Source organism: Brienomyrus brachyistius, unplaced genomic scaffold (genome assembly GCF_023856365.1).
Source record: "Brienomyrus brachyistius isolate T26 unplaced genomic scaffold, BBRACH_0.4 scaffold68, whole genome shotgun sequence".
Classification (NCBI taxonomy): Eukaryota; Metazoa; Chordata; class Actinopteri; order Osteoglossiformes; family Mormyridae; genus Brienomyrus; species Brienomyrus brachyistius.
In genome coordinates, this window is record NW_026042343.1 from 459,874 (window position 1) to 481,615 (window position 21,742).

Consider the following 21,742-nt stretch of genomic DNA (forward strand, 5'->3'; position numbering starts at 1 on the left):
GGGGGGGGGGGGGGTAGTCAGAGCACAGTATGAGAGGATTTGACAGTGTGAGTGGCACAAGTGTGCCCCTCCCCCACCAACGTCAACCTCGGTGCCCGCACTCAAGTTCGACCCCTGGTGGTGGACCCCCCCCCCCCCCCCCCTTCCGTCACTGCAAACCGCAGCTGACAACAGGAGCCAATTAGGGAGCCTACCGTTTTGTTTTTTCACTCCCCAAACAAAAGCATTCATTATACGAGACACCGACTGTCCGGGACATGTGAGGCCCACATCCATCACTGGCAGAGCAGACGGCAGGGCTTGCCTTGCCGCGGTAACGGCGCCCGCCACTCCTCTCTGCGCGGGCGGCAGGTGCCGGCCAGGCCTGCCGTAATAACTCTTGTGGGGAGCATTAGCTGACGCGCTGAACCGTGCAATAAGTTATCCGGAGTTTTCCTGTAGGCTTAACTTTTCTCTCTCTCTCTCCCCCCCCCCCCCCCCAATGTAATACATCACAGCTGAGCGGTTTCTGGGTTCCTCTCGCAAGGCCCTTCGTAGCGCATGTCAGCATGTCCAGCGGAGTAGCGGGCCGTCGGGCCCGTCCGGACTCCCGTCAGTGCAGGGTTCTGTTGAGTAATTGGGCTTTGCTGGGCAGCCGGTCGAACCAGCCTCAACCTTCCTTAAGAGTTTTGATTTGGTGCATTGGTGTAATAAGAGCCTAAGAAGAAAGCAGTGTTTCTTTGTTTTGTTTAATACAATAACGTGGTTCCACTTAATAATTATGTTAAATTGTTTAATGATGCAAATTATGCAGTTTTTGAACAATTAGCACATTGAATAGTTTGTTAATCCTAATTCCCTTTCATACTGATTTACACAAGTGAGGGACAGTGAAATTAGATAAAATATCTTTTTATTCCTAAAATGTGTATGTTCTAATATTATGCATTTGGAGACTTAAGTAGTAGATGCAGGGTCTGGGTCATGCTGGGAGAGATGTTTACAACATAAGTGAGAATAGACCAACTGGTGCCCTGGAAAGTGTCAGGGTTATAAATGGGGAAAAACCTTTTTGTGAATTTAAAGGAGGAATAAAAAAGCTTTGCACGGCAGGCCAGGGTGCTGGCTGAAACTATCGGTGTTACAAGCTCATCGGCACCATATAACATCTCACCGTTCCGTTGTCTGTTAAATACGGTGATTGTGCGACATTTATATTTCGTTTACGCTTGACGAAAACGGTTTTCGCTCCGGCGCGGTTTGATAAACCGTCAGTCTGGCTGGTTTCTAAATCGAAATCATTTGGCGCCTTAATTCGGATGCGAGAAGAATTGCGTGGCTGCGTAACCTCAGTTTTTACACTGTTACCTGCCCGGCCGCGGATCGGCAGCCCACCTGGATCTGTGCTTAGTGTGTAGATGTGATTTAATATTATTTCATTAATTTCCCCATCGCTTTTCCTGTCTTGTAACTGACGAACCGAGCCTCGCTCCGCTTCCTGGATCTGCTGAACAGATGCGAAGGCGGCGCGTCGGCCAGCTTAAAGGGAACTAAACAAACCCAACTGCCTTTGTCTTCTCCTCAGAATTATGCATTTATTCATTTCTTTATAGTTTTATCTCCTATTAAAAGTAACGCGCATATCTGCGTTAATCTATGCGGCGTTGCGCTGTTATATTTACTTGGCGGTGCATACCAGGAACCGGCATCACAGCGACTTATATATATATATATATTATTTCTTTCCACAAAGTTAATTTGTAACGGGGCTCAGCTAATGTTTTTAATAAGACCTCACCTCCAATTTGGCTCAAAGAAGCGCAGTGCAGCGGCGAACCAATTTTCTGCTTCACACTCCGTTATTAAAGCGCCTTTCCTATCGGGTGTCTCATCCTCTCATCTGCCTTAAATGAAAAGCGAGTTTCTCATCCGCCTGTGTGAAGAATGCTCCCGCTTTATTCATTTACTGCCGGGTTAATTAAACGCAATAGGCTTCCTCATTTGATCAAAAAATGTGTTGATCTAAGTGCGTCTCCCGTCCCTTTTTTCATACCATTCGCTTTAGCAAGATAACGAAAAAGAAACGAAACGATACAAGACTTTATTGAAAGGGCCGGAAGTCTTGAATCGCTTTAATTAAAGCGGCCGCTGCTGCACGCAATAAAAAATGAAACTGTTGCATTTAATTACTTCACGTTCAATTAATTTTGATGAGGAGCGAAATTGCCAGCTAAGTTGTGAGGTCACCTGGGCGGGTGGGCAGTCCTGAGATATTCAGGTATTTGCAGTTTGGGCAATATAAATAAATAAAACCTTTTTTCCAGAGTCCACAATGTTTGTAATGCAACATCTCTACGAACATTGTGGACTCTGGAAAAAAGGTTTTATTTATTTAGTAGATGCTTTGAGAAATCATGGTTAGCCAGTCCTTGGTGCAATAAGGGGTTAAGAGCCTCGACTCAAGGAACCGACAATGAAATCATTGCTGATAGTGGGATTTGAACCAGTGACCTTCCAATCAGAGGCACAGCACCCTCACGTGTGAAGTACCCACTACCTCATGCACATTTCTGCCTGTTTTGAGCACCATCTGCATCTGAGAGCTCCAGAGAAGGTGTTCACTCTAGGACTGGAACAGAGAGATGCGCGTGTGCCTTATCTCAGGGAATTCGCTGTTTGCATGGGGCAGAAAAATTAATACAAAGTGGCTGCAAGGGGCATGAGCTGATAGCGGTGCTTAGAAACCTTCGTTAAATAGCAGCCCAGGTACATTGAGCTGGCTGCCTTATGAGGCGTCGCCGAGGTACTTTGGAGCCACCCAGAGCGGGCTGGAGGGCCCGATACGTCCGCGTGTCGGCTTAACGGGCCGAGGCTGACACCCGTGCCGAAAGGTTGCCAAGGTTACGCTCAGCCTGTGCACTGAGTTATTCATCATCATACATCACCGTCTGGCTGCTGTATTAATGAATATTTTCTCTTCCGTTAGTTCAGTGTAACGCATCTGGCCGCTTCCGCATTCCCCCGTAATTCAGCTGAGGGCCTGGGGAGGGCGTTTGACCAGGCAGGACATACATAATCGCTCGGTTTACAGGGTTCGAAGGCCAGGAATTATGGGTCCGGCTCAGGTGGCTCTTTTGGCCTTCTGCCATGGTGCTGCTGCAAAAGTGGATGTGTTTCCTATTTAGGTGTGTAATGTAGCATAAATTACTAAGTTGGGGGGGAGGGGGGGTAAAAGCTGCCACTTGCTAATGACAACCCGCTCGGCGACAGAGGCATCTGACAAGTGACCCGGTGCTGGGGCCGTTTGGTAACCAGCGAGTTGAAGACGACGTTCATAATTTTCATGGGACAAATGGCGGTAATTAACACCGCAATAAATATCTGACCAGAAACGGGCACGGCAGCCTTTGTCACGGCTGTGAGACTTGGACCTTTGGCGTTGGGATAGCGGAGAGCTAAAACCTGCCACAAAGCCTTTGACCCATGCGTTTTGCCTCATTAACCTAAGTGCCATCTTGCATGAGTATGTGATTCAATAAAAAAAAAACAGGCAGGAGCGACTTGGGTGAGGGTGGGGTAACACTGCTGCCACAGGTTTAGGCAAATGTGCAGTTTTAAATTGATGACACTTCCTGAATCAGCGGGGTGAAGGACCCGCACTCAAGACCTGCAGTGGGTGGGACTTACTGGTTTAAGCCAATGAGAACACAGCAGCTAAGCGTTTCTGAAGTAGCATAACTCCATGCATTGCGCTGCTCTTGTTTGTGGTTCCCTGATTGGGGGGGGGGGTGCGCAGTGTGCGCTGACTGCTACGTGATCGCCCCCTAGGGCCACCCCCCAGGCCAGCGAGTGAGCAGCCAGCTGTCTGCATTCGGACATGCATGCGGTGACTCCCGCCATCGCGCTGAAAATTCTGATGACAAAGCAGCCGATACTGAAGCTCCCAGGCAGGGTCTGGGCACCGAGCTTATGAGTGATCTGAAGGACATTGTGCTGAACACACTGGGCCAAATGTAATCATTTGTTTTAAAGCCACACTTCAAATTATGGGACTGGCAGAATTATCCAGCACTAGTTTAATGGTAAATTATAGGTAGAGCCAAATATTTGGGCACCTAAATATTTGCCATTATCGGTAATTTACCATTAAACTAGAGCTGGTATCCAAATCAAGTTTCATGAAAATATATTTACAGCTGGATTTTTAAATGGAGGTCGAACACCTTGTTCCAGAGATTGCTAGAGCCTGGCCCTTTCTGGAATCCTCTGATCTTAACCACTGCACCATCCGATGGTGCTGACGGATCGTGCTCGCAGGACTGGGTGTCATCTGAATTTGTAATTGTGTATGTACGCTGTACGCTCTGTTCTTTCGGTGAAGCACTGAGATGATGTACGAAATGGAGCCTTGTCAAAAGACTGGCGGCAGTAAGTCATGTGGTTGTCTTTTTTGGGTAGTCACTGGTGAAGCATCTGGGTGTGTGCCATCAGTAGTGCCCCCCCACCCCCAAAGAAGCAGTAAATGGATCTCTCTGCGGCACAGAGGTGTGTACTGACCTGCGACCGGCCCGTCTGTACCCCCTCTCCCCCCCCAGGCCCAGGAGCACGGCACCAGTCTGCAGCAGCCTGCAAGCCCAGATCCTCGACTGTTACCGGGACAACAGAGAGCAGACTCTGAGCTGCTCCGGTCTGGCCAAGGAGTACATGCTGTGTGTCAACGCTGCCAAGAAGGTAGGGACTCCCTCGGGACCAGGGACACCCAGGGATGGCTGAAAGGGGCGTTTTATGGGAATACTGTGTGTGTAGGGGGGCGGGGCATTCAGGGCCCTTTAAAGATGACCACACTGTCCATCTTTGCCATCTGCTGATGAAGGTGAATCTGCAGCGATGATTCTCTCTTCATCTGAGGTGACTGGCTGTCGGCTTTGACCGCAAGCCACTGTGAAATGGTGAAGTTCCCAGTGAGCCATTCTGTTTTTTTCCCCCCGCACTTACTGTTTATCGAGGAATTACTTGCCATTTTCCGGGCGTATGCTGTGTGTAAAGACAAGCTGTTGCGATGTATATGCCTTGTTAAAAATACCCACTCGTTTAAACGATAACATTTAAAGTAATGCTTACGATTTGGTTCAGCTAGTCTGGGATCGCTTCACTGCACTGAAGTGCCGCGCTTGTAATAAAAAGCACCACTGGGGGGGGGGGGGGTCGTCATGTTTAAAAGCACAATACCAAAAAAAAATGTAAATTTAATTTAGAAATAAGGGATCCGTTAGCTTTGATGTTGTGGAGTGCAGGACGGAGCCAGCAGCGGCTTTTATTAAGAACAGAAGCCTACCCTCCGCTCTCCACCCCCTACCCTCCCGTAAACCTGACCCAGCTGTCTGTGGAGCGGAACTGAAGGGGGGAACGGGAGCCCTCCACTCCACTCCACCCCCGCCCCACCTCGCCGCGTCCTCTCTGGATAAAGAGCTGACTCAGAGCGAGCCGATCCATCTCTGTCTCATCTCAGACTCCCGAGTCCATTAAAGGTATCGTCTCGTCTGGCTCGGCCGTCAATAGCGCTCAGCGTGTCCCGAATCCCACTCCGGGCTGCCAGCGCCCCACTTTGATACCCATAACCCCTGTTAAGTTAAGGCGTCACACCGCATTCCGAAAAATTAACACATATCGGCATTGTCACCTGGAAGGCGCAAACGCTTTAACAAGGTCCATAAGAGGAGCGTCAGGTGTGGAGGAGTGGAGAAAGGAGACCCCCCCCCCCCCCCCCCAAGTCTGGGTGCCTGCTGGTACGACAAAGGCATGACAAAGCTGTGAGCGTCAATTCGGAAATCCCTGGTGCTTAATAGTACTCGTAATAATAATGAAAAGCATTTTCATCAGAGGAGGCTGTAGTGGGCGCCGTCTCCGACATGACAGGGAAGGATGTGAGGCTCGTTGCTGCTTTACTGACACTCCCTGGATCACCACGGTAATAATAACGATAAAAATACAGCCACAAAGATAACTGTCTGGCGGAGCGAAATCTTCTGGGTATGGAGTCTAAAGTAAACGAGTCTATGAAGTTATTTGAGTTGCTTGAGTGGATGGAGGCCTGATTCGCGCGGAAATGTCTAGAGGAAAGCTGACAAATGGGCTGTCCGCCTCTGGCGGGACAGGAGATCGCAGGAGTGACTGAACGTGTGTTATTTGGTGCATCTTACGTGGGTGTGTTTGTAACCCTAGAGAATATGTTCAAAGACTGACACATTCGCTGTGCTATAATGCTGTTATTCTTTGTCATTGTTATTATCTCCGTTATAAAGCAACAATAAGCAAGAAAAAAGCAGATACAGGTGCGGCAGGATATTATAAATGGACTTCAGTCGGTAACATAGCGTCTAGTCAAGCGTGACTTGGCCAGTGTTGCTAAGCAAACTCCAGCACGGTGCAGAGCGCAGGCCAAGGCTGCTCTCTGAGCTACGGCGTGTGACTGGCCCACGGTCTGGCTGGATCGACCCTCTATCTGCAGCCGCTTTGGTGGGAATGATCATCTCTCACGCTCTACAGTCCGCAGGGAGCTAAGAGGGTCACGTCCACAGCCGTACAGTAAATCAGAACCAAGGGAGGCGGCCTGACTCCCGGTGGGAGGGATTTACCACAGTGGAGGCGGGGTCTCCTGGTGCCGCCGCCTTTCCCAGCTCTGATGATTGGGTGACCTTTCCACAACTTTGGTGAAGGGGCGTGTCCTTTGTCTGAAAAGGGGAGCTTCCAGATAGACCCCTTCAGAGTGTCTGTAAAAGGTTGCGGGGGTGGGAGTAGTGTCCCATTGTTCCGCTCGTCAGGTGGCTGACGTTTTCCGCAGTTCTGTAGGGCCCCTTTGTTCTGCCCGGTCCCTCCCGTCTGCCTGCAGCTGGTCAGTTGACCTGGCCGTATACGTTCCTGACCTTCCTGTCACTGAGGTCGCGCCCCTCTCATTGTCATGCGCGCGAGGCTCGATTATCGTCCAGCCCGTCCCCGTCATTCTCCCGCCTGACGCCTGGCCCTGAGGTCCTTCGGTTAGATCCTGTCACCGTCTGGTCCTCCTGACAGCCGCACCCTTAACCGCTCTGCCACCTGCTGTTGGAATGCCCCACTTTCTGCGTCAGAATAATGAAGTGATGTTGTATATGGTGGCATGGTACAGGCAGCCTAGGCAGTTTCAGAGAGGTGATGAAAGTCTGAGCAATGTGTGCGTGTGTGTGTGTGTGTGTGTGCGTGTGCGTGTGTGTGTGTGTGCGTGTGTGTGTGTGCGTGTGCGTGCGCGTGCACACAGGTGTGGCTGTCTCTGAAAACTACAACCGCATACATTTTTATTAGTTCAGCTGTGGTATTATTATTATTAATAATAATAATAATAATAATCATTATTGGTCCTTGATAATGATGAAATGATATAGATTTCTATTTGTTTGTTTACAAACTGCATCTAATTTACAGAAAGATTATATTCAATATTGTTATAATGTACGGATAGTTACACCATTCTATCCATGTTACATAGTTAATATACCATATTTATATCCTGCTGCTACATTCCTGCTGCTATATATCATGTTCACTCTGTTCATGTATATGCTGTGTGTTTGCCCCCCCCGGTCATGTGTTAATCTGCACTTTACCCCTGTAGTTGTATGCTGTGTTGCACCGTGGTGCCTGTTGGAATGGGAATGACGTCTCGTACTTGTGTATGGGTGGCATGGCAATGAATTCCAGGTTGACTTGCCTGCTATAAAAAAAACAAAAAACATTTTTGGCAGGTAAATCATCTTCCCTCCAATCAGAGAAGGCATTTCGGCCCATCTAGTCATCATGAATTATGGCAGACGAGAATATTTCTATAATAATAATTTTAAAAAATCCTTTTCCTGTGATTCATCTCTGGAAAGTGGATGTTTCCCTGGACGTTTCTGTTGCGGCTTTGAAGGAGTCTTTCAAAGCTCTTTAATTCGGAATGGGCACTCCATTCCTCTGCCTGTGATGGAGGATGATGCACTGTGTCGCCGCTGTAATTTAATGGGATTTGCAGCCTCTCCCTGTGTCGCCTCGCGCTCTGGCTCGCTGGTATATTTGCATTCCGGCTGCTTGGCGTGAGCTTGACCGCACTGTGGTCTCTCAGCACGCCTGCAGATTGCAGCGCTCGGCATCGCCGCGTCGTGATGCCAGGGTCCCCCGCAGAGGCCTGACAGAATCACCGCGGCCTCGGTCCCTGTAACACGGGAGGTAAAAGGGGACGAGCTGCATGTTTTTTTGGACAACGGTACGATGGAGTCTGGATGTTTTTGGTGCCGCCACTGAGGCGGAGATGCCTTTTGTGAGGCTGCTGAAGGTGGGGTGGGGTGTGGGGTAAATCGCGTTTAAAACTTACCCCCCAGCCTGCCTTTTTCTCCCTGTAACATTCTATGGCCGTCACTGCGATGGTGCCTCTTTGTTCCAGAACAATCACAAAGCAGTTGAGAGGGGTAATGGTGTGGACATAACCCTGGCCCTCGCAGTGGGCTGCCGGTTCGGCACATTGTTGGAGGCTGTTTTTGGTTGGAGGTGATTTCAAGGTTCGTGCTGTGGCTGTTGAGTGTCATATCCCTCCATTTGCACTAGTTCAAAGCCATTAACTTGACTGGCGTTTTTTCCGAATTTGGTCTTTGATTCACTAGAATGCAGCAAGCAATATAAAAAAAATCTCTCCGTCATATAGGATGTGAGAGTATTTCTGTTTATTGAACTTTACCAAGCCAATAAACGGGGACCAGAACTCGTGAGCTGTCTTCCCCTGCTTGACCTTTAACCCCTAGGCAAACCCTTGGATTGCTGGAATGTCGTCACGGCGATGGGGGCGGTTTTAGAGATATCGAGAGCAACTGACAGAATGCAGAAACTTGCCGCAGAGCAGCACAGGGGATTGGGCCACCGAAGGAGTGCGTACATCCTGGGGAACAGAGGTGAATGCATGCTGAATCACGAAAGAGAGAAACGCAGTTCCCACACTGGCTTGAAAACGCAGTGTGCTCCTTGAAGGAGAGAAGTACATAGAGTATCTCAGGGAACAGTTCAGGTTTATGAGAGGGGGGTAGACGAGCCCATATCCTGAAGTTCTCTGAGCCCACACCCCTTTTGGCGTTCAGGGCCCCATATCACTTGCAGTTCTGGCATTCAGGGCCCGTGCCACTTGCAATTCTGACCTCCCATGCATGTCAGAAAAACTGCATTTCACATTTTAATTTGTCACTGCAGTCAGAGGAACAGAAACAGTCACTCCGGGTTCTAAGGATCTGACAGAGACATTCCCTACATAGTGAATAATAATCTGTATTTTTATTAAAAGGTTATTTTGGCATGCACATTTTGCTCTAGCTGAAGAATGAGTTCATCTTCATGTGATTAGGCCCCTAGTGAATTGATATATATCATGACCTATAAGTTTATGAACCTGGCCATTTGAAAGACCAGGAATCTTCGTAGTACTTACAAATTATAAGGAAGCAAAAAGATTGTGTAAAAAAAAAAAAAATGTTTTTCTGCTGTATTACATATTTCGAAATGTACTTCCCCAGCGATGCCCGAATCTTGAGAGAGACTGTAGATAGCCCACGTTCTATCTTTGTTTGGAAATATGAGCTCAAATTTATGATCTCATGGTTGTCCATGGATTATTTAGGGTATGATCTTATGCTCCCCTCCCTTGTTATTCCGAAAATAATCCCAAGCCATTGACCTGACCTGACCAGGCCTTTATTATTTATGTTCCATCGTGGAGCGTTTGGGAAAGGGGCTGGCGAGCTGTGATTCGTGGCTGTTCACTAGCCAGCGTCCCCTGGGTGGTTGCTGCAGGCCTGCTCAGCGTTGGGCAAATGTTTAGGGTTACTGTGCTTGTAGGGTGGGGGTGACGAGCTGACACCCGTCCAGCACAAATCTGTGTTGGATGCCGGCATTTTCCACACACATTTGTACATCTCACCAGTGGTTGGTGGCGGGGGGGGAGTACATGTTGGGGAAGGGCCATGTAGATGTGTGGATCGTGGTGTCTGTGAGCGATTCGATGCATCTGTCACGGTCGGTGGTGTAGAACGCTGCAGAAGAGGTGAGGGGAGGGAAAAGCCCCTCAGGGGGCGGGGGAGCTGATTTCTGACTGATTTCAACAAATTGACCAATCACCGTGAGGGAAGGTCTCTGAGATTCTTGTCATTCTGCTCTAGCTCAGAGGTGCCTAAATCTTTCCTTTTCTTTTTTTAGTTGCTCATCTAAGTAATTTGCTGAAGGGTCCAACAGCAAAGCCTCTCCTGAGACTCAAGCTGACAGCCATCGAGAACATTACCTTAACCAGTACTCCCCCTGCTGCCCCAGCGATGAAAGCTCCCGCTAATGTATTTAGCCTATGCAAAACCACCACATAAAAATTCATAGAGAATGCTGACTTCTCCTGTTTAGTGTTGAAACTGTGCAGCTAATCCTAGTTGAGAGGTGAAACTTCTTGCCCTGAAGCAGGCTGTTTGGTTCGATTTGATCCACAAAGTTGGCCCATCCTTAATGTGACTCTGTATTTCCTGGTTTCCATCCCTGGATTGGCCCCATCATGCTCCAGGCTTTTCCAGGTGTGAATGAGCATAGCCCCCGTTCTCTGCACAATTTACCCTTCATCAGTACCACACAAAAGTCTCTTTTCTGGTTGGTGGGATCCTTGATACCCAATGTGGTATCAAACCACGTGTCTCGATGGTAAACCTTCCCAATGGGGTCCATCAGCCGGAGACACGATATATCCAGGAGCTCTGGACCTGCTCCTGCTGAGGAGCTTCCGCCATGCTGTGTTTGAAAAGGCGCCCCCCCCCCATGTGCTGCAGATAATGGCAGGTGGGGATATCAAGTGAGGGTTTAACGATTTTACTCTCAGTGGACAAGAACTAGAAATGGGGCGGCTGCAGTGAATAGCACCGCAGTGGAGACCTTCCTGAGTCTCTCTCTGTTTCTTCACCTGCACACTGCAAAAGACTTTACTGAGGCTGCACCTGACACAAACCTGGATTCATTAGACCTGACATACAGTTTCAGGCAGTTAAATAAAATGTTTGTCGGTGTACAGCCAGACCTCGGACATTCGCAACGTCAGGTCCCAGAACCCGTCGCGAATGAGGAGGATTCGTGGATGTTTGGTTGTCACTAAAAATGGTAATATGTGCTTATTTCTATAGTTTAAACCCTAAATATGACCCCAGTCATGCTCCCAAAACATTTTAATTTCATTTAAAAGTTAGTTTAAATACATTACCTTTAAAAAAAACAAATGTTTGATGTAAAAATAGAGTACAGTATCGCCTAACGGATATTTGTTACACTAGCACATTTACAGTACAGTATACTAATGTTACCCCTACTAATTCATAGAACACGGAATTGGCTGCCATTTTGTTTTGCATTCACGGTAAGGTAAAACGAGTAAATGAACGGGACTGTAAACTTATTGAGAGAAGTCATATACGTAACCAACGTACAATTCAAAAAAATACGTAAAGGAACCGTACTGTACGTACAGGGTGCAGGTATTCAATCAATTAAAAATTACGTAAACACATACCGAAATTTGTACAAATACTATGTGTGCGCTAACCATGAAAAAGAGAGAGAACAAAAATAGATGCACACATGAAAAATATTTAATAAAAAACAGTAGTATCGGTACTCACCAATGATGAATATTTATTTAAGATAATGACAGTTATGAATTAGCTGTGCAGTATGGTGAAAATATGGGAATGACTGCATAGCGTACATGAGGAGTTACAGCTCCTCAATCTCCCTCTTAAGGTGGGGTTCGTGGGAGCATTTGGGTTTGAATTTACATTAACATGTACTTACCAATACAAAATAATAAATTAACTATTTTCTAATATTTATGTAAACATTAGCTTTCCAAAGGGAATAAACTTTGCGAATGGGATTTGCATCTTGTAAAGTTAAGGTACAGTATGTACATAAAAAGCAATGTTTCCATAAGACAGCCAGGTTTTGTAAGGGAGTTTTTAACTGATTTGTATTGTATGTCTTCAGCTTCCCCCCAAAACACAGTAGAATCTTCATTAACTAATGTTCTTACCAATTTTACACTTAAAGGCATGAAAACTGATAAATTACTACGAAAATGAAGCATAAACACTTCTGTAGATTTCGCAGATGCGCGGGAAAAAAAACGTGGATGCAAATAAGTTTGGTTCCAGTGAAAAATTAGCGGATCTGTGAATCCGCGAATCACAAAGCGCGAATGCATGACGGCTCACTGTATTACTCTAAGTATGCGTTTGCTCATAAAAAAAAAATCACAATTTAACTTTAAAACACGTTTAAATTTACAGAAAAAGAATTTCTTCCTTTCCCTAAAAAGTTCCCAAACCTCTTCTCAGGGGCACCTCAGCCATTCCATGTGAAATTTCTCTATCATAATGAACTTAAATAATTAAATATCTCAATGAGGTATTGATGAGCCAAACAAGGTGGGATAGTGGTTGAGTAAAAAATGAATGCATGTATGTTAGATGTTTAGTCTAGGGTGACTTCAGGAGAGGTTTTAAAATGACTGAGCTGACAAACTTCGTCAGACATAATATAGTTTTACACCAAAATAAAAATTTGCTTAAAGAAAATTAAGCAATCATTTTTTTGACTGCCTATGCAATCCTGGACTCTTTAGACCTGACTTGCACCTGAACTATTTAGTCTGGTATACCTGAATTCTTTATACCCGACACACCTGCCCGGGGCCCTTTATACCTGACACACCTGCCCGGGGCCCTTTATACCCGACACACCTACCCGGGGCCCTTTATACCCGACACACCTACCCGGGGCCCTTTATACCCGGCACACCTGCCCAGGGCCCTTTATACCCGGCACACCTGCCCGGGGCCCTTTATACCCGACACACCTACCCGGGGCCCTTTATACCCGACACACCTGCACGGGGCCCTTTATACCCGACACACCTGCCCGGGGTCCTTTATCCCCGATGTGTACCTGGATGGTACAGATTGACCTCATCGCCCGACTTTCCAAGTTAAGCATATTCCTGACACCTGCAATGCACACTTACTGTTCGTTCTGTTGTTTTACTAGCAGCCATGTTTATCCAAAGTAATTGTTATCCTTTTATACTGGAATGCTGAGGTAATGAAGTGCAGTGATTCTAAGGGGCTGTTTGCTGCATCCATTAAATATGCATGATGTGGCCAACCACTGGGTTGCATGGTCCACTTACACACAGCAGTCAGTCAGGAAGGACTGGCCTTGGTCACATTTGGTCACAGGCCGGTAGTCACTGGAATCTGAGTCTTTATGGAAATCAGTCCCAGGTGGTGCAGTGGTTTAGCCATGTTGTTTTGCGCTGCTGTGTTTCCTAACATTTGCATTGCTGGCTTTTGTGAACATTTGTGAATCTGGGTAATTGGTCAAAATGTATTTGGCTGCATGCCTCCTATTCTCGTTTTAAATGACATTGCCCTGTTTATAATTAATGATGTGTGGAAGTAACAGATCTCAGCCCATTGTAATGAATTGTGTGGTCTGTTTCATGCTGGGTTCCTTAAATGGGCCTTTTAGGAGGTGCTCTGTCCTTGGTACTGAAATGGCATAAATACCAGAAAGAATGACAATCCAGAGAAAGCATGGATCCGGCTAACATTTTAATAACAAAGGGGGGTGCAAGACACAAAGGACAAAGAAAGAACATCATTGCATTCAGGCTGCCGCAACGTTAAGTGACTCCGATTACGTGATATTTGAGAATTTTACAAAAAAGGACTATTCTCCCGCCTTGTAAGTATTTGGTTCGTTAATGAGCAGGAAAGTTCCGGCTATGATTTGGCGCATCCAGACCAGATTGTGTTTCGTGGCTCAGCTTTGCTGCAGAAAACGATGAACTTCGCAAAGTTGAGGAACGTCCCGAAAGAGGCATATTAACCGAATTAACCGGAGCTGTCGTCAGCATTTCTCTGTGTGAGTCCCTGTAAAGTACAGATCGGACACATCGACATAAAGAAACACCACAACAGCCAAAGTATGAATCCACACAGCTGAAGGCAGGGCCCAGGAATTCAGATGCAGTGTACAGATGCAACACAAGTAGCTATAAGACATTTTCCGGTTTGACACCCGTAAAAAGAGTCACTGAGCAGCAGAATGTGATGGTGGCGTTGGGTTAAAAAGTCAGCGGACCTCTGGTCTGTGTGATGGGTGACCTGCAGTGACCATCTCAGATGTTGTGCAGCTATGAATAATGACATGAGAAGCAGGGGAAACAGTCGGCGATTGTTTGGTGTGACACTCTTCTTTTTCCTACTTGGTACCACAGTGGATTTCTTATTAAAGCAGTGATGACCATCACTGGGATATTATCCACAGCCGTTTAAGGGGCCAGTAATTACTCATTCGATTAGATTTGTAATGACAGCATGCTGTGGTGGATGGAGTGCTAACACGTCAGTATTCAGCCAGCAGGATCCTTCCATCAACGCACTGACAGCTCCACACTAATGAAAAGACTGCAGTAATATGTATATAAAATATTTCTGCCGTGTGAGTGGGGAGTACCTGGGCAAATGGAGCCTGCGGTGTTTCGCTGGGATTGCTGGCGTGGTAGATTAGAGTGGATTTCACTGCTGAGCGGTCTTGTTCAATTTTGCGTTGTGTGTTTTTATGACCTGACACCGCTAATGCACTTTTTCACACCCAAGGCAGTGCCGCATCGGCCTCGTCCTCACAACGAAACGCTGATCTGTGGATTCGGCAGAGAGGAAGTCGTGCTTTTTAAGTGGGCTTCCACCATGTCGCCGGCGAGGGTCCCACGTGCCGAACTCCCCATCCTCCCGTGCCGAGTCAGGTGGCAGTGTCCCCGTAAAGCGAAGGGGACAAAGCCGCCCAGTGTGTTTACCGGCGAGATGCTCGGCTCGGGACCCAACGGCGCGTCACTCAGAGGAAGTGTGGCGGCACGCCGGGCCGGAGCGCGCCAACGATTTCCTGTCCGCCACTGCTGCCCAAGCACATCGCTTTTAATGGAGTTCTGCCCGCAGATTCGCGATCCATATTTCACTTCTCGGTTAAGTAGCTGTCCGTTTGACGCTTTAAAGATTCCCCCCCCCCCCCCCCCCATTTCTTTTCCTCCCCGTTTGTCTCCAATTTGCACCCGCCGTATTAAACGCTCTATTCTCCCCACTCACCGCTCTGACATCGACTCGCCACGTCAGGTAATTGTGTCTAACGGCTGCTCTCTGTTCCTGGATGTGGCTCAGCTCACACCCTCCCCCTTTACCTGCCATGCCGCCCCCCCCCCCCCCCCCCCCTCCCCCAGCGCACTCCATCGACTGCCTTCTGCAAGGTGCATTTTCAGTAATCCAGCGATTGTGCTGCAGCATTAAGTGAATGCACCCTCCTCTTTAAGTTAAAGCCCCATATTTTTTTCCTGATCCTAGACTAAAGTTAGAAAATAGGAGTGTGACGTGTGCGATATTCCAAACTGTGCAATGTCTTTGTTACATTTCAGGTACTTTTCATGATTAATATATTTTGGTGCCTGCGATGGGCTGGTGCCCCATCCTGGGTTCTTCCATGTCTTGTGCATATAGCCTCATGGATAGGCTTCCTGTAACCCTGTAGAGGCAAGTGGATAAAGAGGATGGATGGATGGATGGATGATGGCTATGGATTTAAATATGGATGGATGTTTTGGTGTTTATGGGTTTTAATAGGTGTGTGTCCTCTGTTTAGGGCGTCATTGCGGACACATGCTGCTCCCTATCCACATCTCTGTCTCTGCTCCCTCGAGGCTTGGGCTCAGGCTCTGCTGGAACTCTCATCCAGACCCTGGGCAATAAATGCCTCCATCCTCCGTAGTGGGGGGATGATGCCCCTGGGCGGTGTCCTCTGTAGCCACGGTTCTTGTCAGGTTCTTGCCTTGGCCTCTCGAGGCACACACCCTGCCCCATGGACCTTTTGTTGCCCGGTCTTCACCCGGAGGACAGATTCCTGTATCCATCAGGTGGCGCCGTCATCGCCTAGTCGAGGCGGAGCGGTTGCAGCCTTCCCTCTCAGCGCCTCGTTGGCAGGGCGGCTCTCAGACGGCTGGTCTTTCGGTACCGGGCCGCCCTAATCCTCCGTCTCCTGCAGGCCCCTGGCCCTGCAGGTCGCTCCTGGCCCGCGGCCCATTGCGTCTCCTCAAAGTCACCCTGCCTCCTAATTCCTTCATCGTTCATTCTCTCACCTTGAAGAGGGCCGCCGCGATGCCAACTCCCAGCGCCGTAGCCGAAGCGGCCGCACGCATGTTAATCGCGCCGCCGCTTTCCGGGGGGGGGGGGGGGGGTGGCCTTTTACACAACCAACCGCACCTCACGTTTTCTCTCGGATGTGCGTCTGTGTGGTGTGTGTTTTTCCCTCCTCTACAATGCTGTATTCCAAAAGGAAGGGTATTGAAATGATTAATATGGAAGAAATGTCCTGTTTTTTCTCATTTCTTATTTAGCAACACCGGGGGCTAGGCTTGTTAGTGTTTATGCAGCTGTTTAGACAGATATGGTGTTGGTGTGTGTGCGTGTGTGTGTGTGTACGTGTGTGTGTGTGACCATATAGGCCGCTAATGAACAGGGAGTCCTTGGTTGACGGGCCTGTCAGCTCTGCTCTCCATTGACGGCAGAGTAATTGGAAGTTTGCCGCCGGGCCTTGATAAAATATTTATTTCATTTGTGCAGACAGCCAGTATAGCCTGTAACGGGGCCTTGGTTGCCGCAGCAACCGCACTCTCTCCTGTCAGACTGCTGGTCTGCGAGACGTCCAGAGGTCCAGCACGGCCCTCGATGGGCCCATCCGGCACGCAGGAGCACACGGGCTGGGCCGTGGCGTAGGGCGGGCGAGTGTGAGGCGCATGGTGGGCCTGAGTCGGCAGCTGCCAGTGCTGGGTGTGCAGTGAGGGGACTGAGAGTGTGGGGGGGGCATCTCCGTGTACGACTCTACGAGTCTCACGAGTCTGTGTGTGTGTGTGTGTGTGTGTGTGTGTGTGTGTGTGCGTGTGTGTGTGTGCGTGTGCATGTGTGTGAGTGTCTATCGTGTAAATTCCATGTGCAGTATGACTCTCACGTATTCAGGTGAACTATGTAGCTTTACACACCCCACTGCGGGGGGGGGTAGAGTCGGCCTGCTCGCTAGGGATCCTCCCAGTGCCATGCTGAGTCGGTAGATCAGAGCTGTTCCAGATCTTTCTGTAGCATCCACCCCCCCACTACAGCGTTACAGTGAATGAGCAGCTCTGGTACAGGGGGTGGCTGGGGAGGGGAGGGAGGGATGCCCTGTGTGCAGCATCCTCGTGGGACCATGCCGCTATTCCCCTCAATAAATAGTGTGTGCGGGGTGGGGGACTTGGTCTGTCAGATGTCTTAACCACATCGTGATCCTCAGTGAGCCAAGGCCCTCCACTGGGTGCCAGATAGAGATACGAAGCGATCGAGCTCCGTGTCTGAGCTGATGCAGGCTCTTTGTCCTCCACACAGTGTGGGGGCGCCGAAACGCTCGTTAAGCCTGCAGATGGGCGCCTCCAGCTGATTCCTCCTCCATGCCGGAGGTCAGTGATGCTGCCCGGATTCTCTCCTAGAACAAACAGGCACAGTGCTGTATGCTGTATGCCAGTAGAAAGGTGGACAGGCAGTACAGGTTAAGTCTCCTCCCCAGAGGTACAACGGTATGATGTATCACGGGGGCATGACCTTCTGGGTAGAAGTCTAATCCCTTACCTGTTATCTGCTACTTGTGGATGACTCTGTTCCCCTGCAGCTCTGGGACAGGGGTGCTATTTGTTAGCATGTCAGCCACACCTGTTCGGCAGGCGCGCTAATGTGATACCGACTTCCGATTGGCTCTGAAGTTCACAGGAGGCCCCGCCTCCATAATGAGCCTTTTTCCACTGCGGCAATTCACTCCTCACTGTTATAGAAAAGTTCTGAAATATGGCCCACAGGATTGTTCTTTGATGCTGGGGGGGGAGGGGGGGGTATGATGATGAAAAAGACCCTGAAAGAAAATATGAGCTTGCTAACAATGCCGTTAACGCTCTGCTCGGTCCGTCGCCCGGTAACATCAGCTGGTGACGTGCTGCTGTTTTTTGACACGTGCTCCATTATAACCTTTGTCTAATTGGTCATTTAAGAGGCAGCTGGAAAGCCTTCCATAAAACATTTTATTCATCTCCTCAGGTCCGCAGTCGCTGTCCCCACTGGGCCAGTGGCGCCGGATCGATTTTCTCAAACAGCCGCGCTGAGTCTGCTGTGGCATCGACCTTGTTTCGGCTGAATATCAGCGCAGCCGTGGCGTGTGTGTGTGTGTGTGGCCCTTCCCACAAAGGTGTTTCTGTTAAACACACCGTTAGGGTGTGGTGTTGAGGCCTGTCACGATAGGAGGACTGTTGGTCATAAGCTACAGGTCCGCTTGATCTGAGCTCTGGAGTCAGGGTGGGCCTTCAGAAGTGCAGACTGTGAGGACGTTCTATAAATAATAATAATAGTAATAATAACAATAATAATAATTTTACTTTTATGTATCACCTTTCACAAACCAAAGGTCATTTTACAAGGAGAAGAAAATAATCAAGCGATACAGGGAGAGAAATGTTCATTAAACAGGAAAGTTCTGAGCTTTTCCATGCGCACGTGCATGACGTGTCACTGGAACAGCTGACAGAATACAATGGAGATTCATCCCCAGAGGGGCTGTCTTGTTGCCAGTCCCGTCTTGCTCTTCATGAGACGCTGGTCCGGCCGGCTTCCTGCACCCCTGGAACGAATTGGGTCGCACTGCCTTGTCAGCCCTGGGATTCAAACTGATGACCTTCCGATCCGAATCCTAAGCTGCTGAGCCAGACGCCGCCCCCCGATGGTGTTGTGGTGAATGTGCATGTGTTAGGTCAACCACCGGTGGGTTGAATTCGACTTAAAATTAATAAAATGAAGTATTTATGTTAGTGTAAGAAGTGGGTAGCGAGGATCCTGGTCCATGGCAAAGCCAGGTAAGAAACACACCCAGTCCTGCCCCTCGTTAGCAGTCAAATAAGACACAGTTGTTTGTTTTTTTTTCCCCCAAAAATGCGACCGAATCTTGGTTCCTGACCCCCCACCTCCTCCTCATCGGCTGGTTAATCCCACCTCCGCTCCTGTCTCCAAATAAAGTCTGCATTCCCCCCTCCCTATGCCGCTCGGAGCAAGTTTCACAATTAATTTTAATCCAATCCCATTAACCTCTAATCCAGACCCGAATATTCCCATCGGTTCCTGAGCCGCGCGGCAGTGACACAGTCCTTATTTACAGAAATGCCCCCCTCCAGAACATGTGGCTTTATCTCCGACCCGGAGTCGTGTGCCACAAACTCTAAATGCAATTATAACTTTAATGTTCCCCCTGCAGTTTTTTTTCCTTTCATATTTTTTTGCACCATATTTCTTGCCGCTGACTTGTTTCCCAAAAGCTGCTTTTGTCACCATCGTTCGGTTCGCCTTGGGCACCAATCGGGATCAGCGTTTTTTTTTTTTTTTTTTTTTTTTTTTGTGGAGATTGTTGTGACCGTCGAGGCAGAAAGCAGCCCGGTGGTGATGGCTCCTCTCTAGCCAGGGGCACCAAGATAATGACTCTTCTGCTTTCTCTCCCTGCCTCTTTTTTTCCCCCCCAGAACCTGCTGGCGAATCGCGGATGAAGCTGAGAGCTCAGGCCTCGTCTGTGTCCCCAGAGCCGGCGGCGGCCTCTCGTCACGGCCGGAAGCCGTGCTGCCGAAAGCATGCCTTCTCTCACCGTGGGGTTTTTTTGACACTGGATTGTATTATCATGATTTATTTTAAATCTGCTCTGCTCCATCGATCAGGCTTTAATAAATCCCTCCAGTCCTTAAGAAAGCGGGCTGAAGACGGTTCTTTTTTCTTTCCTTTTTTTTGTGGTTATCGTCATTGGTGTGTGAGGCCTGAATTTTATTAGCCGACTCAGGAATGCTGGACACATCACCCCTATGGATCGTGTATATTTGCGATATAATTAAACTATAGTTGTAAGAAAACACCGTGCAATTATCTGGATTTCTGTGTGAATGGCTCCCGAAATGTGATCTGATCTTAGTCATAATAATATGTAAATCTAACGAATGCACAGCATTTTATATTGCCCTGTCCTTATTGAACAAATGGTTTAAACTCTTAAGATCATTGATGGAAAGCTTATATGAGCATCTAGGGTGATTGCCTCTTGAAAAGAGGGTAATTGGAGTCAGGTGTTCCAATCAGTTCAGGTGTGAGTTCTGCTTGTCTGGCAGCATATAATACCAGGCGATGTTGGTAACCTCCTCTACAAAGCAGCTGCCTGTAATGTTTTCTATGGCTTAATTTTAGGGGTTTTAGAAATAGAAGAATTATTAAAGCTCAAGGGAGATTGAAAAGGTCAAACCGCAGTCTGGTACATCAAGTCGAAAAGCCATTTAGCAATACTGGGGACTTGTTCCTAACAGCAAGATTTCTTGCTTAGCTGGATAACTTGTCAGATTTAAAGTACCCCGGTTTAAATGGCCTTTGTCTTCCGTCAATTACATTTAGCATAGGCCAACTTAAATCCAACAAGTTATCCATCTAAACAATAAATCCTGCTTTCTGAAACAAACCCCAGTTCTAGCCAGGATCATTATTAGCCATCGTTAGCAGTATCAGTTGATAGCAGTATCAGTTGATATAAATGGTAATAAGCTATAAAACTACAGCTTTCATTTCTGTTAATGAAGGGTGCAGCCTTCTTGAATTCTGAGGTCTGGGTTGCAGAGGTTCTGGCTTCAAGCAGCGTTCCGTTTGCAATTTCCAACGAGGACCTAGGAAGTTTAACTTGATGTACTTAAAGCTGTAAACATGTTCATTGTGTTTAGCTAAAAACAAGATGCAGTGTAGCCGCACCAAAACCACAGCCGTGAAGCACAGTGGGGGGAATTTAGTGGTGTGAGGTTCTGTTACTGCCTCAGGGTCTGGAAGGCTTACAATCATCAATGGACCGATGAATCCCAAGTCGTATCAAGCGAAATCCTACAGCAGAATGTCAGGCCGTCCGTCTGTGATCCAAAGCTCGAAAGAAGTTTGACCGAAAATGCAGGAGCAAAACTCAACATCAGAGAAACTCATGAGAAATTCCGGGCTTTAGAATGGCCGAGAGAGAGAGAGTCCTGACCTCAGACCCCGTAGAAAAGCTGTCTGATCAGAAGCAAGCGTCTCAAGGAAGACCTTCAGAAAAATATGCATGAAACAGTTTTGTGTAGACGAATATCGTTTCCAGTAGCATTACGAGCCAAATCAGCAGCTAAATATAAGGATTCATATACTTCACTGTTTTTTTCCCAATACAGACAAACTTTTCCTCACGAAGGTATGTGGATCACTTAGAGATTGTGGCCATATTTCATCCTGCTGTTTCCCAAGATTGGAGTTGTACAATTAGAGAGTGAACTGGGTCCAAAAGACCCAAATGCCATTTGTTCTTCATACGCGTCTTGTAGGACAGGATAACGGCGTTGTGCGCGCCGTCCTTCGTGTGGCCGCCCGTGGCACAGCGCGTTTATTTATTCCTCACGCCTGCTGTTGTATGACAAATTTTCAATGTTTGTTTAACTGCTGTGGGGACCCACCTTTTAACCTTCTCCTGCCCTGAGTCGTTCTCCTCCAGGTGTTTTCATATTACTGTCTCAGGAGAGCTGAGGACAATCTCGGATGAC

The 21,742-nt window shown here is 48.0% G+C and overlaps 1 protein-coding gene across 2 annotated transcripts in view; it reads left to right on the forward strand.

Annotated features, from left to right (window-relative positions):
* The window catches only part of LOC125725528 (MICOS complex subunit mic25a-like), a 53,207-nt gene extending 33,151 nt beyond the window's left edge, over positions 1-20,056 (forward strand). For both annotated transcript variants that reach the window (XM_049002499.1, XM_049002501.1), the window contains 2 exons: positions 4,575-4,710; positions 19,679-20,056. In XM_049002499.1, the coding sequence (XP_048858456.1) occupies positions 4,575-4,710; positions 19,679-19,702 (160 nt within the window). In that variant the 3' untranslated portion in view covers positions 19,703-20,056. The remainder of the gene's footprint in view (positions 1-4,574; positions 4,711-19,678) is intronic.
* The last annotated feature ends 1,686 nt before the right edge of the window (positions 20,057-21,742 follow it).